The following is a 13,917-nucleotide window of genomic DNA, read 5'->3' on the forward strand; positions in this document are numbered from 1 at the left end:
ACTAACAACTCCAGCAATATCCACACAGTTCAATACTCCAGCAATGTCTTCACAGTTCAATACTGACAACTCAAGCAATAGCTGCACAGTTCAATACTGACAACTCAAGCAATAGCTGCACAGTGAATACTGACAACTCAAGCAATACATGCACTGTTCAATACTGACAACTCTAGCAATGTCTTCACAGTTCAATACGGACAACTACAGCAATATATGCACAGTTCAATGATAAAAACTCTCACAATGTCTACATAGCTCAATTATAGAAGCTCTAGCAATGTCTGCACAGTTCGATAATAAAACTCTGTTTAAACAACTCACTGGTAGCAACTCTAGCAATATCGACACATTTCAATGATAGACGCTCTAGCAATGTCCGGATAGCTCAATGATTGCAGCTCTAACAATGTCCTCATTCGAACTTTTGTTGAGTCGTCATTTACAAAACGCTCTCTAATATCGCTATAACACTCACATTTTAAAACTAAGTTAAAATCTTGTTTTTATTTATTCTGCTTCTTGATCAATTGAAACAAATACTGGTCAGTAAAGGATTGTCGCATAATTTGCCTGAAGTAAACAACACAAAGTATATAAAGTGCCTGCTTGTAAAGGTATATATACACGTGTGTTGATAGTTTAGAGAAAATACATTGCTAAAGTGCATAGGAATATGTCAAATACAATAAATTTCCCTTCACAAGCAGGCACTTTATGCATACCTTTTGTTAGCATAAGCGTAGAGTTAGAACATTGTATACGGTTTTCTGTTTGGCAATAGTACATGTTTAACATTAAATCACAAATGAGTTTATGCACATCCGGACGACAGTGTCCTTGTTGCAGTTGGATAACATTTATTCAAGTCTCTGTGATATAAAATGAAGTAAAGGATGCAAGGTATTTCTTGTAGTTTACTGATTTGTAGGTGCTATCTGTGAAACACGTAGCGAAAAATTATACAAGGTCGTAAACATTTACACGATTATAATTCCCTCCAACGAGGAGTTTTTTATTTGTCGGACAGTAAGCCACTGTGTACGGACGCTTCATCCCATCGTTCGTCTCCAGTATAGCCTTCATTCTTCCATCAAGCCCGGAAATCACCATTACGGTGTTGCTGCAACAAACGATGACCTGTCCCCCACCCACGTCCGTGAGACCGCCAAGATCAACCAGTTCCTCGTAAGATTTTTTTTGAAGCACCTCCCCCTGCAGGTTCAGTTGCAATAACGTTCGGTTTTTGTCCGATACATATATTGTGCTAATATCGTCGCGACTTATGGTCAAGAAAGACGGACCATGAAATATTTTGTCTTGAAGCGGTGTATTGCCAATGGTTTGTAAAACATCCCCATTCATAGTTCTTACTTCTATTCGAGGTGACGTGTGTGGAAATGTCAAGTAAAGCCTACCATCCTGGTGTGCTATTCCCCTGCAAAATGCCGACACTACAATATATGTGTCTGTTTCCAGTGCATTCCCTGTGTTGATAAACTGAACCTTGGTCTGATGCCCATAAGATAGAGTGACGGCGGCCCTGTCCTCCGGCAGCACGCAGACATCCCAGGGTTTTTCGTATAGCGACAGACGGGCCGTCACCTTACCGGTGGTCAGGTCTAACGTTTTCAGACATTGGTTGTAAAGGTCAGCAAGGAGGAGGGTACCGGGCCTGAGCACGGCCGAGCCTCTTATCAAGCATGTTTTTGTGTCTTCCGGAGTCATAATGTTTATGTCACTCTTACGGTGCCACTTGGTCGTAAAGAAGTCTGAATAATAATAATAATAATAATAATATTATTAATAATAATAATAATAATAATAATAATAATAATAATAATAATAATAATAATAATAATAATAATAATAATAAAAAGAAGAATAAGAAGAAGAAGAAGAAGACGAAGAAGGTCTTATAGGCATCTTTATTTTAAACTTAATAGGCATATCACAAAGCAATATAAGAAGTCAGGTCATATAAAAGAACCACGATGTATTACTACATTATGTATCCAGGCAGAAGGTTTGCTCAGAGAGCAACAACGAGTTAGTTAGTTTAACTACTTTACCACTAAAATAAAACTTCAATTTCAGTGGTATTTCGTTTGATATCGATCATTCCTCTGATTCCTTCAGTTTCTGCACTTACCTTTTTCTTCAATAACCTTCCCTATCGCGTCTTCCCAGGACAGCAGTTCTTCGGTCTTCTTATCTCGACAAAACTTATATCGCGTCACCATGTTTTCCGTCTCAACTTTCTTTATCAATGTTTGCATATCACCCAGTATCTGTTCTGCATGTCTGGCTGTTACATACAGGTGGTTAGCGTTCATATCCTGAGCTTCTAGCCTAGCTTTCGTCTCAGCTAGTGTTAATTTCGCGGCATCTATATCTTCCCGCCATCTCTGTATACGGTCTGTGTCTTTCTTTCTTGCTTCGTCCATTGCTTCGACAAGCGATTTTTCTTGTTTGTCGAGATATTCATTGATTTCTTCTTTAAACTGTTGTAACCTTTTTAATAGGACTTGATTTAAATCAAGCACCGACTGTTTATCAGATTGAAGTTTTCTTTTCCAGGTGTTCAAATCTGCTTCAAGCTTTGCCACCTTGTCAACTATAACCTTGAACTCGCTGCTTACAGTAAAAGAATGCGCGACGTTCGGTATATAAGAAACCTTGCAGGTCCTGTGGGTTAGAAAAATGCAATCCCAGCAACCTAACTGCTCGTGTTCTGGGCAGTAGAACTTGATTATTTCTGATTGATGGTCTTTGCAAAGATCCAAACCCGAGACGTCAGCAGCCTTCCTACTTGACGGATAATGAGTTGGCATTTTCTGTTTGCCAAGAATATTGTGATGTTTCGTGACCGTCAGTTTCCCATGGACATTGATGCATGATGGACATATGTACACATTACAGTTGTTGCAGAATCCATGGGCCTCTTGTTCTTTCCCTTCGGTCCGACATGGCTCGCAGAGGGGCGTCGCTTCCGCAGAGCCTGCAGTTACATCTGTGTCGGCTCTTCTGCCTGAAACTTCCATTTACAGAAAATGGCGTACCTAAAACAGAAAAGGAAACAATTTAAAATGTAATTCTGACCAAAAACATGAAAAAATATATTTTATAAACACCATATTCATAGATATTTGGAAATGCATGAGGCATATTACTCGAAACCTTATTCAACATCATGCCATTTCTCTTTCCCCCATCCAAACTCTTGTTTTCACATTTCCGTTGTGTTTATCAACACAGTCATTGGTAAAATTTGTCTGCTGTTTTTTTGTGTTATTCCAATATAAGGCTTAATTGTTAAGAAGTTATATAGCATAATTTATAGATAGATGTCAAATATTTATCAAATACACATACAAAAGTGTTTCTTTTAACCAATCATAAAGTTTGTTGTTGTTTATTAATGCAGTTTAATTCAGATTATTTATAATTTTGGACCAACCATCAGGGGAGTACGCGTTATGTGGGTAAGAAGTTTGGATCTAATTTTAAAGATGTAGCAACCACCATGTTTTAGCTATATTATTATATTGTAAGTAGTATAAATGATATATTTCCTATACGAGTCGAGAACGGGTTTTAGTGCATTTTTTACACATATATATGTATAATACTTTGTTCATCAAATGCTGGTAAACTGTTGGTTTATAATTTCTTGAGACCTGCTTTTGTTGTAGTAGATCCTTTATGTGGAAATAAGCACCTTAATGTTATTCTGATACTAGTTCATGCACATTTTGAGACGTAATGCTAATTAGCATTGATATACATGTATACATGATAACATGTTGTTCGTCATATCAAAGAAAGAAATAGTTGATGTTTATACCCCTACAGTACGATTGGGGAATATAGCAGTCTATAGTGGGGTCCGTCTGCCTGGATGTTCGTTTGATGTAAGTATGCAGGTCGACAGGTAGGCAGGTAAGCATTTACTTTGCCATAGTCATATAGGAAATAATACTAATTAATCAATTTGGATTTAAACTACTTATGTTTGGTTCGTCAGCCTATCTCACCGTTTATTACAAGGTATGGACGCAGGCTATTACATTGCAAAAGTCAAATACGGAATACGAATTAAATCAAATTAGAATCGACCAACATAATCATTATAAAAAATAAGCAATTATTTGATATTGACATGACGCTGGCAAATAACGTTTTAAGTCCCTGTAGTTTTCATTGTTACAGTAATGAATATGTAGCATGACTCTTGATTCATTAAACTAATTGTATTCCGCACGTTTAAAGCTTATTTTTGGGTAATGACTTTGTCACTCAAAATACTTTTCCTTTTAATTAAAATTATTTTATTTTACATGCAAAAGTTATCTGCATAATGAGTACAATTGGAATGCTCATTGTTTGTAGTGTTTTAACAGTTTTGAATTGTTCTTTTGGGGAAAGTCACATAATTAGCAATTCAGGCTTTTTGTCCAAAAAAGCTGTATTGTTGTACACAGTCATAAATTACTTGTTAATCAGTTTAAAGGTGTGCCCATTAGTTTCATTAGAGTTAATGTATTTCCATTATAAAGAATTGTCTAAAAAATGGTCTTAACCCGCAAAGCAGTTGTCAGTTGTATCACTTTATTTGTATTGGCGTGGATTGTTAATGCTTTGTGCGACACTCATGTGACAGGAATATATTTTTACCTCAATCATGTGACAGGATTTTTTTTTTACCTTAATCATGTGACAGGAATATATTTTTACCTCAAGCTGTATAAATTTCTTGAATGCAGGATGATGTGGAAATCTTTGTTATCTATATATCTGTCAGGAAATCCCGATTTCAGTTATTTAGCTTTAGTTGATATTACGGTAAAAAAACAAAAGCCTGACTTAGTTTAAGAGTTGAAAAAAAGAAAAAGTAAATTTAGTACAATTTCGTATGTGAAGTGCAGGAAGTTCTAAATCAACTGGACAATGTAAAATAAAAACAACAACAAGCGTACTGCATGGAGCATGTCTCTGAGGCATTTGAAAAGATTTCCCAGCGCCAAAAGTTGCTAAGAATTGCGGAATAGTCAAGAGTGCTGCTTGGACAATGTGAACTGCTATACACGTAAACCTCTCGTTGATTCCGATGATGAAGCAAAGTTGCGAAAGGCAGAAAATCAGGCACTCAAACGACGCAAATTGAAATCAGTCAAGTGTTTGCAGTTGATAAAAATTTGCAGCTACCACTCCATGTCCGGCCTTTCGGTGCAGTTACCTAGCGTTTTTTCGAGGACAATTCTACTAGCAAATGCAATCAACAGTATACGGCTCATACACCTCGTGAGGGTCGTTCGATTGAACCTATAAACTATCGCGCTATTACCTTGTCCTCATCTTGTCCATCTGTGAAGATGCAAAGGAACACTTTTAGACACCCTGAGTAAACAGCAGGTTTAAAAGGAACTTGCATGTATTATTTCATCGTTTGCCATGCGCGAAAGCCTACATTTTGCCAAAAAAAAACGGCTGTTTTGCTTTTTAGATGGCCGCTTGGCCATTGACCATGACAATACAAGGACTACTGTCAGATGATATCCCCGTGTTACAAGGATACCGACAGGGCTAAAAGTGATCGCTGAGTATGAACCGGGTGTTTATCGTTTTGCTAATAAGGCAAACAGAATAAAGTGTCATGTGATTGTGTATCTATGGTCGTCATAGACGTAGCAGATGACATGGTACTATTATCATTCTCTTAATCAGACATGGACCAAATGTAAAATATGTGTTGCCAATATTCCACGGAATGCAGATATTTTATAACCCGGATAAATGCAAAGTCCTTGTGTTGAACGAAATCACATTTGACCGCTGTTTTGAGCTTGAATTAGACAATATCAACTTATGTGACCACTATATCCGCATGCAAGTTATAACGAACAAACAACTCTCATAGAAACAAGCAATGTGCGAAACATATAATAAGTAGCGGGGTTAGAAAGTGACCCGATATAGGATATACGAGGCAAAGGAAACCATATCGAGTGAGAGCGTAGCTCGGACCCGAATATGCTTCCCTGCGCCCCGTATACCCCATATCTGGTCACCTATTAACCCCGTAACGTATATAACACGTCAACAACCTGTTTAAATGTTTTAATGTTTCATCTATTCATCGGAGTCGGAAAATAGACGCCATTTTGGTACGATATAAATTTGGTGACCCAATTTGGAAAAATATGGGGTCGACACGTGACCAGTCCTGCACCAATGACGTTGCGTGATTGATGTTGGAGGCATGATATAATAAATTACGAGTAACGTACTTGAATGTGCTGAATTTTGGGTAACATCCGAAAAGGTAGAACCCTCTGACCTTGAGAAGAATATATATTTCAGCGTTACTCTTAAAGACTCAATACATGTGTGTTAAACATGGAACACCTACTCGTCGAGTGGAATATTACACCTGAAAGGTGCGCACAGATTTTGTTTAGATTATTCAGCAAATGCCAAAAGACTACTTAGCGAAAATTATTTCTGTTCTCTTTTTATACGACAAACACCAACGCCTTGGCTTTATACAAGATATTATGAGAATCGTTAACAGTACGGTCTGATCTTTAGTTCTTGTTCCAAATGGAAAGACTTGTTTTACAAAATTATTACTTCTAATGTAATGAATACTTAACAAAATATTTTGCATTCTCTTTGTTCATGTGGAGCTTCCACCGTCTCCAATAAAGGTGACAAGGACAGTATATTCAAGAGAAACGGCCGTAGAGTCGGCGAACAAACCAAAGACGGTAAGGTTAAATTAATCTTGAGGCGCGTTTACTTGTTTCAAATGGCTTGGTTTATTATCACTATATTCATGCAGATCTGCAATTTTCTTAAAGTTAATTAATACAGTACTTTAAAACCGTTCTTTGAATTCATTTGGCATCCTAGGTCGCTTCAACCAAATAAAACATGTTACAATGTTGGATGATTTTGTTTATTTAACGCTTTGCCTTAATATATTTCCTCAATACATTCCAGTCCGTTTTTAGATTGACGATAGACAATAATTATTATGAAGAGTTAATTAGTATGTTAATATAAACTTACCACCGTTATATCCATGTTTAATTAACTATCTGCTTAAGGGAAATGGCCGCATCGATCAAACTTAGTTTACTTCCTGTAAGCAAGGGCTACCTTATACTACTAAATTATGCCATTTTGTGCATTTGCATTTTCGCGGCGAACGAACGTAAAAGCGACAATGCGAATATGCTTCGAGTGGAGGAGTAGGGTGCGGCGTATTTTTGACCTGTTACTTGGAGTATTTTCGTATCGTCGTATTTTCGACCCCTTTATTTTTCACCCGGCTTAAAGAAGACACGGAATATTTGCAGAGTATTTCGTTTACACAGATCGACATTGTTAAGCAGTACAAGGCAGTCATACTTATGTTTAATACCAAGTCTGTGTCAGAACTATCAATGAAACAAACAAACTTATTAAATTGAACTGAGGAAAGAATATATGAAACGTACGGCGAGCCTCAAAATGTTACAGTCTTTTTGTCATTGGAAACACATAAGCTGTCATCACGTACTACAACATCGTTATTATATAACCGTGTCAATTGCTACGCCGTTACAATCATTCAACACTTACAAGTCCAACCATTCTCAGTCATTAGAGGACAAATCTTTCTATCTGTCTATGGTGTACGCGTAGCATCATCGCACAGGTGTATGAGAAAAAAAATCCCACCGACTCAATAGAAGGTACCGACAATACATTCAATGACACATTGCAAACTACGTTTAAGTCGACGGGAGATGATCGTACATCTACATGTATGAACAACCGTTCTACGCCATGAAGGTACAAGCCTCAATTTAAAACAAACTTTCTTTACTATGATATGTTTGGTAAAAAGTTGTAGAGGAATAGCCAATTTTGTAAAATGGAGCACAAAATAAATTATCCTGCCTAAGTAATACGTGTTTTCTTTGTCATTTGTCCCAATAAGTTGCCCTTTTGCAAACAAAACAAATTATTTAAATATCTACTTATCGTGAACATTAATTTTGATCGTGATAAAATAAATGAATAAATAAATAAACACGCGTAACTCCGTGTTAAAAAAGTATAACAAAATAACTTCCTCCATCTAGGTCTTTTCCGACCCTAACGCATTCACTACCATAACGGAAGTCCAGATGAATGAAACAATAGCGTGTGTTGTCATTTTAGTTCCGTAACGGATAAGAAAACATACTATTATTTTTACAGCACGTGTTACGATTAAAGCTACACTGACAAAACAACAAGCAACAGCATTGTTAGTTTTGCAGACAACAAAAGCAACCGTGCGGGGTAATAGAGGATTCAAAGTTAAAAGTGAAATCCACTCATTTGGTAATAACAATTTTTATTTATTGTTCACATATTGGGATATTCTTTATAAAAGGTTTATATTTTAAATTTTATAGACATTGATTAAAAAATGAAAACATTATACAAATATTTCCATTAATCCATTAGTTATAAACGATTTTCTTTAGTTTGCACATATTACTATATACATATAGTGCAAAAGCGTTGATTATGAAGCGACCTAAACCATATACAAATCACTGAACATTCTATATGATTGTCAATATGCCAAGAAAAATAGCTTTATTAGGAGATAGCTACTAGGAAAACACTGTCAGTATGATCTACACGAAGTAGTACAATCATTATTTGAACGGTTCCAGTCAAGTTCAATTCTTCGGCTCCAAGAGTCAAGCTCAGCCATGCTCATGTCCGATGAAACCACAACTTACATTTGTCAAAGGCACATGCATCACCACATAATCTACACGGGAACGTCCCCATTTTGTGAACACATGCAACACAAATATACAATTATATTAATAGAAGGGGTTTTAAACACAAACACTTAAAAATCTGTTTAAATATTCTGAACACATCGAATATCCAACACGTCATGTATACAAAATAAGTCATAAAAAGAGAAATGACTTTCATTTCCATTTTTAATTTAATTTTTACACTTAATTTATCTTTTCATACTTTTTTACATAAAATAGATACTTGCTTTGTACTGACCTTTAATTACACCACCGAGAATGTTATGTCATCTTTCGCGGATAGTTGATGTTAACACCTCAACCGCGTGTGAAGCACATCAAACAATGTGTACAATAAAAAAAAACACATAATAAAATAAATAAGTTCTTATTTGATTTCACTTGTCAAAAAGTAGATATTACGTCAGTATCCATACAATTATCAAAATTTTTCCATAACTTGTCTTATTTAGTTCACGTTTAATAAATTTTGACATATAAACCCCTCCCTTATGAAGCATATTTCAATATGTATACAGTATAAATATATTTGTTAAAAATATATGAGTTGGTGGTGGATTCCACTTCTCCAAGTTGGATCTCAAAGCTATTTCTATACATTTTTTGAAAAGTTAGATAACTAAGCCAAATCTTTGTAAACAGTAAACAGTTTTTATCAAATCTTTATAATTATGCATTAAAGATTATATTTCTTTTTTAAATGAATTCAACAGTTTTATCCTATCTTCTTGGTTAAAATATTTGTCTGCATGATATCTTAGACAACTACTTATGGACTTTTGCTCCAAGCACTACAATAAATTCCATTTAGTAGCAACGTTTACTTCACCCTGGCCATACATCCTATTGCAAAATTGTCATGTCAAAATGACAATCAGTCTTCAATGTGACGTTCATCATTATTTGGTTAGGGTTACATCCTTTTCAAAATAGGTAGGGTAGGTAGGATTTTTATTTTTTATATTAGGCTTTATATAAGAATGTTATAATCATCATTGGAGAATGGTGTTTAAGTTATCTTCTGTATAAGCATTTAAGGTTTTAAACTTCATATTGAAAAGAAATTTTAAAAAAAATCATGCTTGGGTTATCAAAATTATGCCATATTATCTTGTTTTCAGCAGCACTATCTATTGCAGATTATTTTTTTATCTAAATCATGATAAAAACTGGTGACAGTGTTAGAAGGTAGTTTAAAAGTGAAATAAAACACTAGTTGTAGTTGTGTCCAATATCCGTGAGTCAGTGTGTTTAAAAATGCTGTGTGATTACATATGTGAACAGTTACTTTTAAACAGGTTTTCAACGTAGTTAAATCTGTTAATTTAAGTGAATTATGTAATCATACATCTGGTAGGCGGTTGGCATTCATTGTAATAGTCTGTCTTTTTGCATCTCTCTATTTTTAAGATAATAATCGCAAAAAAATAGTATGCCTCCCTTAACAGAAGCGAGGTAAATTGCTTTGCACATGTCTGTCTGTTACTAGACCAAAGCTTGTCTGATATATAACATGATAACGCCACCAATCCATGGTCCTCACACTTGGCTCGGAGGTTTGAAATTACCAGAATAAAAACGCTTCTTGAAATGATAACTAAAAGAAGCCTGAGGCCATGTTTACGAAAAGTCTCAATATTGAACTAAGACTTTGAAGATCAAGTTTTTAACTGTCAGAAAATCATTCACATACATCTCATACAAAATTGGTATTTGTTTTTTCAATGTAAAATGCTGACTGGCAGTGATTCAGTGTTGTTCACAAATAATTTCAAAAAGGAGGTTTTTTATGAAATAATTACTTGCAGTTTTAAGTTTTATCTGGACTCAGACTTGAGACCATGACGCCAGGATCTGCAGTCGTCGAACTCAACAGAGAAGCAGCTGTCGACCATTAGATGATTCTGATTTGTTAAAATTTTTATCAGGTTAGTGGTCTAGGTCACATCGACCTTAACTTAAAAATGAATGTCCGAATGATAACTAGGGAGCACGAAGGAGTACATTCCTCAATATTAAGATGGAGGTTTGGCATGACCAGTAGACCATCCCGTATGGTTTTAAGGTTATTTCAAATTGTCAAGTTGACAGTGTCTTTAACGCAAAATTTATTTTCCGATTGATTATAAGAGAATGCCTGTGCATAAAGTACTCAAAATAAATATAAAGATTGGGGTTTACTAGTTAATGACTGATATTAATGTAAAGTCACATGGATAGTTTATAATACCAAGTTATATAATCTAAATCACCATCGAATCTGTTTTCTTGCTAGAAACAACTACTAGTGTCCTACTTAAAAGGCCATGAGAACATACCCCTGGTTAACAGTTAAGCTGCAAATGGTAACAGACCACTGTCGTCTTATTGCAAGAGATTTTATTGCGGTGCTCATGTTTGCCCACATATAATTTTGATACGCAAGGTGATGTTTAATTAATATGAAAAGCTTTTCGGGCCGTATTCAGTAAAGACCTAACTAAACTAACGTTTACATTACTCATTACATCAATTCCAAACTTACAGGAAATCACGGTACAAGTCCATTTTATTTTTGTCAAATGTCTTATTTCCCGTGGAAACAATCCATTAAAAGGGAATATTTTATTACTTGTGAAATGCACTTACAACGTTTATTACGATAGTAGTTTTATTCCCCCTGTGGTTGCGATATCTCAGAGGGGTAGGAATAGCCCATCGGCAATTTCTAGCCGTCGGGTATGGCACAAAAAACGAAGACGTAGTTACGAAGTTATACGATTATTTCATGACCATTTCGCATTTTTGTTCGATCTCAAAGTTATTTGAAGTTCATGTTTTTTCCGTGTATGACACTCGATGTACGACAACTACAATGAATTTAGTTTATTAGGTTTTATTTAGTTTATTAGTTAAATTGTATGTATATGATACCTTTTTAAAAAAATATGGAGATCATATCCTTTGCAATGAAAACGTTAAAATAAGGGTCTTGAAAAGCTAAATGTCCAACAACTTTTTTGGTATTTTGTCAGCCTCTGCATAAGCTGATTTGATGTTTTGGTAACGACTAGACTAAGTTAGCATAACGTGACATTGAATTAACAATGTATACCCTTTTAACTGACAATACACAGGATTAAGGCCCATGAAGCCAAAGGTAATACATCATGGGCACATGCACTTTCGAACCATTTCATTAAATTATTGATTCCGTTGAACATAACTACGTAACGTAGTTTTTATCATTACTGCTAAATGGTGAGCATTATATTACTTTTACAAATTGAAACACAATATGAATCAATTAAAGTCCCAGTGCCACATAGGATAAAATAATGTGAGAAAAAAAAGTGAGTATATACCTATGATAGAGTCTCATATAATGTCGGATAAAATCCAGAGGTCCACACGATGCTTTAAAAAAAGAAATGCACGAGAAATACCAACTGTGTGGCCACTCAAGATATCATCTTTTTGGGGATGTGACGGGAACAAGTCAAATAATTCGGAATATCAAATATTTCTTGTAGAAGGGTTGTATTGTCAAGAGTTTGTAAAAGTTCTCCAATAACGGTTATTACTTCTTATCGAGTTGACGTGTCAAATAAAGCATCAGTGTGAGCTATTTCCCATATACCATTCCGAAACTATTAAAGTTTCCAGTGCATTTCCTGTGCTAATAAATTGTATCATGTGCCTTCAACTTGCTAGCGGTCAGATCAACGGTCTTCACTTATTGGTTGTAACAGTCAGCGAGGAGGAGGTTATCTGATCAAAGCAAGGCCGAGCCTGTTATATTGCAGGTATCTGTGTCTTCTGGGGTCTTAATGTTCATGTCAGTCTCGCGGTTCCACTTAGCCGTGAAGAGGTCTGCATAACAATAATGAAAATAATAACAAATAAGAAGAATACTGTTTTAGCGTAATACTTATATGTAGCATAGAATTTGCCGTAAGAAAATATTAAAATTAAAACCTTGCGACTGACAATGGAAGAATTTGAAGATATATACATTTTGAGAAAGTTAATTACATTTTGAAGAGAACTATATTTTATTGAAATGGTTAAATGTTTTAAATAAAGAAAGGATAAAAACTAAACAGCAAAAGTTATCTTTAATGAAATGTTCAACTTTTAGTCAAATCATTATATCGCCGGACAAAACTACTAAAACAGAAACGAGAACAGACATAAAAGTAATAGGGAAATGATTTGGGTCGCAAAAAGTATGATGGTAATCAAACATTGATTAAATGATTGACAGTCTCAAAACCCTTACTAAACGTGCATATATTTTAAACAAACGTACGAAGACAATTCAGGAAGTATATAAAAAAACTTTATTATACAAATACAATAGCAAAACACAAAACACAGGCAATCATAGATTAACGTTAACTACAAAGGTGTATATATATAATGTTTCGTAGAAAACTGGAAGGAAAAAACTTGCTTTAGAACATGAATGAGTTTATTATGTTAATAACTAGTGTTATAAGTTTTGATTACAAATATCAATCAACTAAATTACAGACATTCATTTAAAATGGTGGCACATCATGCCATTGATGGTCCCGTCTAAAAGCACCTCTTTTCGATTACGGGTTCAATTTCGCAACATATGAAAGGTGTTCGATCATCCAAATACGAAGAGTAATGACCGATTGCTCGTATGATTTTCGAACATACATATGCGGCTGCCTAAAATGCTTGTTCGACATCAACCCGCACTTGTTTATAGGTAATATAATTGCTGTTTGATAAAGGGTAAATAAACGGTCACTGCATGGTCTGAATGGTCATCTTCGCTCAACGGTTGGCGACAATGTTCGGACCTATCTCAGATTAAGTCAGTAGTTTTCAACACTCTTAGACAGACTTAAGCAGATTTATGTTTGATAATTTTGGCAACTTATCAAACATCGAAACTGCATACGAAAACTAAACGTTAGCGGAATCTCATCAACCCATCAAACTCTGCTGTTTTCTTCAGGTAACCATTTGGCGACCGCTCACACATTGCTGGGCGGGCAAGTTTCATCTTTATAACCACGTGACAGAAATTCATAAAAAGTAACGCTAATCATTAGCGATACTT

General features: G+C 35.2%; 1 protein-coding gene across 1 annotated transcript; it reads right to left on the reverse strand.

The window, feature by feature from the left end:
* Window positions 1–496: 496 nt before the first annotated feature.
* Window positions 497–7,090, reverse strand: LOC128245362 (uncharacterized). Its single transcript, XM_052963495.1, has 3 exons — window positions 7,075–7,090; window positions 2,153–3,062; window positions 497–1,772 (listed from the first exon to the last, which is right to left on the reverse strand). Exons 2-3 carry the CDS (start codon window positions 3,042–3,044, stop codon window positions 961–963), a joined length of 1,704 nt encoding a protein of 567 aa, XP_052819455.1. The 5' UTR covers window positions 3,045–3,062; window positions 7,075–7,090; the 3' UTR covers window positions 497–960.
* Window positions 7,091–13,917: the final 6,827 nt, after the last annotated feature.

Source organism: Mya arenaria, chromosome 9 (genome assembly GCF_026914265.1).
Source record: "Mya arenaria isolate MELC-2E11 chromosome 9, ASM2691426v1".
NCBI lineage: Eukaryota > Metazoa > Mollusca > Bivalvia > Myida > Myidae > Mya > Mya arenaria.

What these genes read in the sequence shown, in the direction of transcription:
- LOC128245362 (XM_052963495.1), bottom strand. Translation starts at nt 3,044, where the DNA reads ATGGAAGTTTCAGGCAGAAGAGCCGACACAGATGTAACTGCAGGCTCT. An exon ending in GAAGGTTATTGAAGAAAAAG is followed by an intron (nt 1,773 to 2,152) that starts GTAAGTGCAGAA and finishes ATTATTATTCAG; the next exon opens with ACTTCTTTACGACCAAGTGG.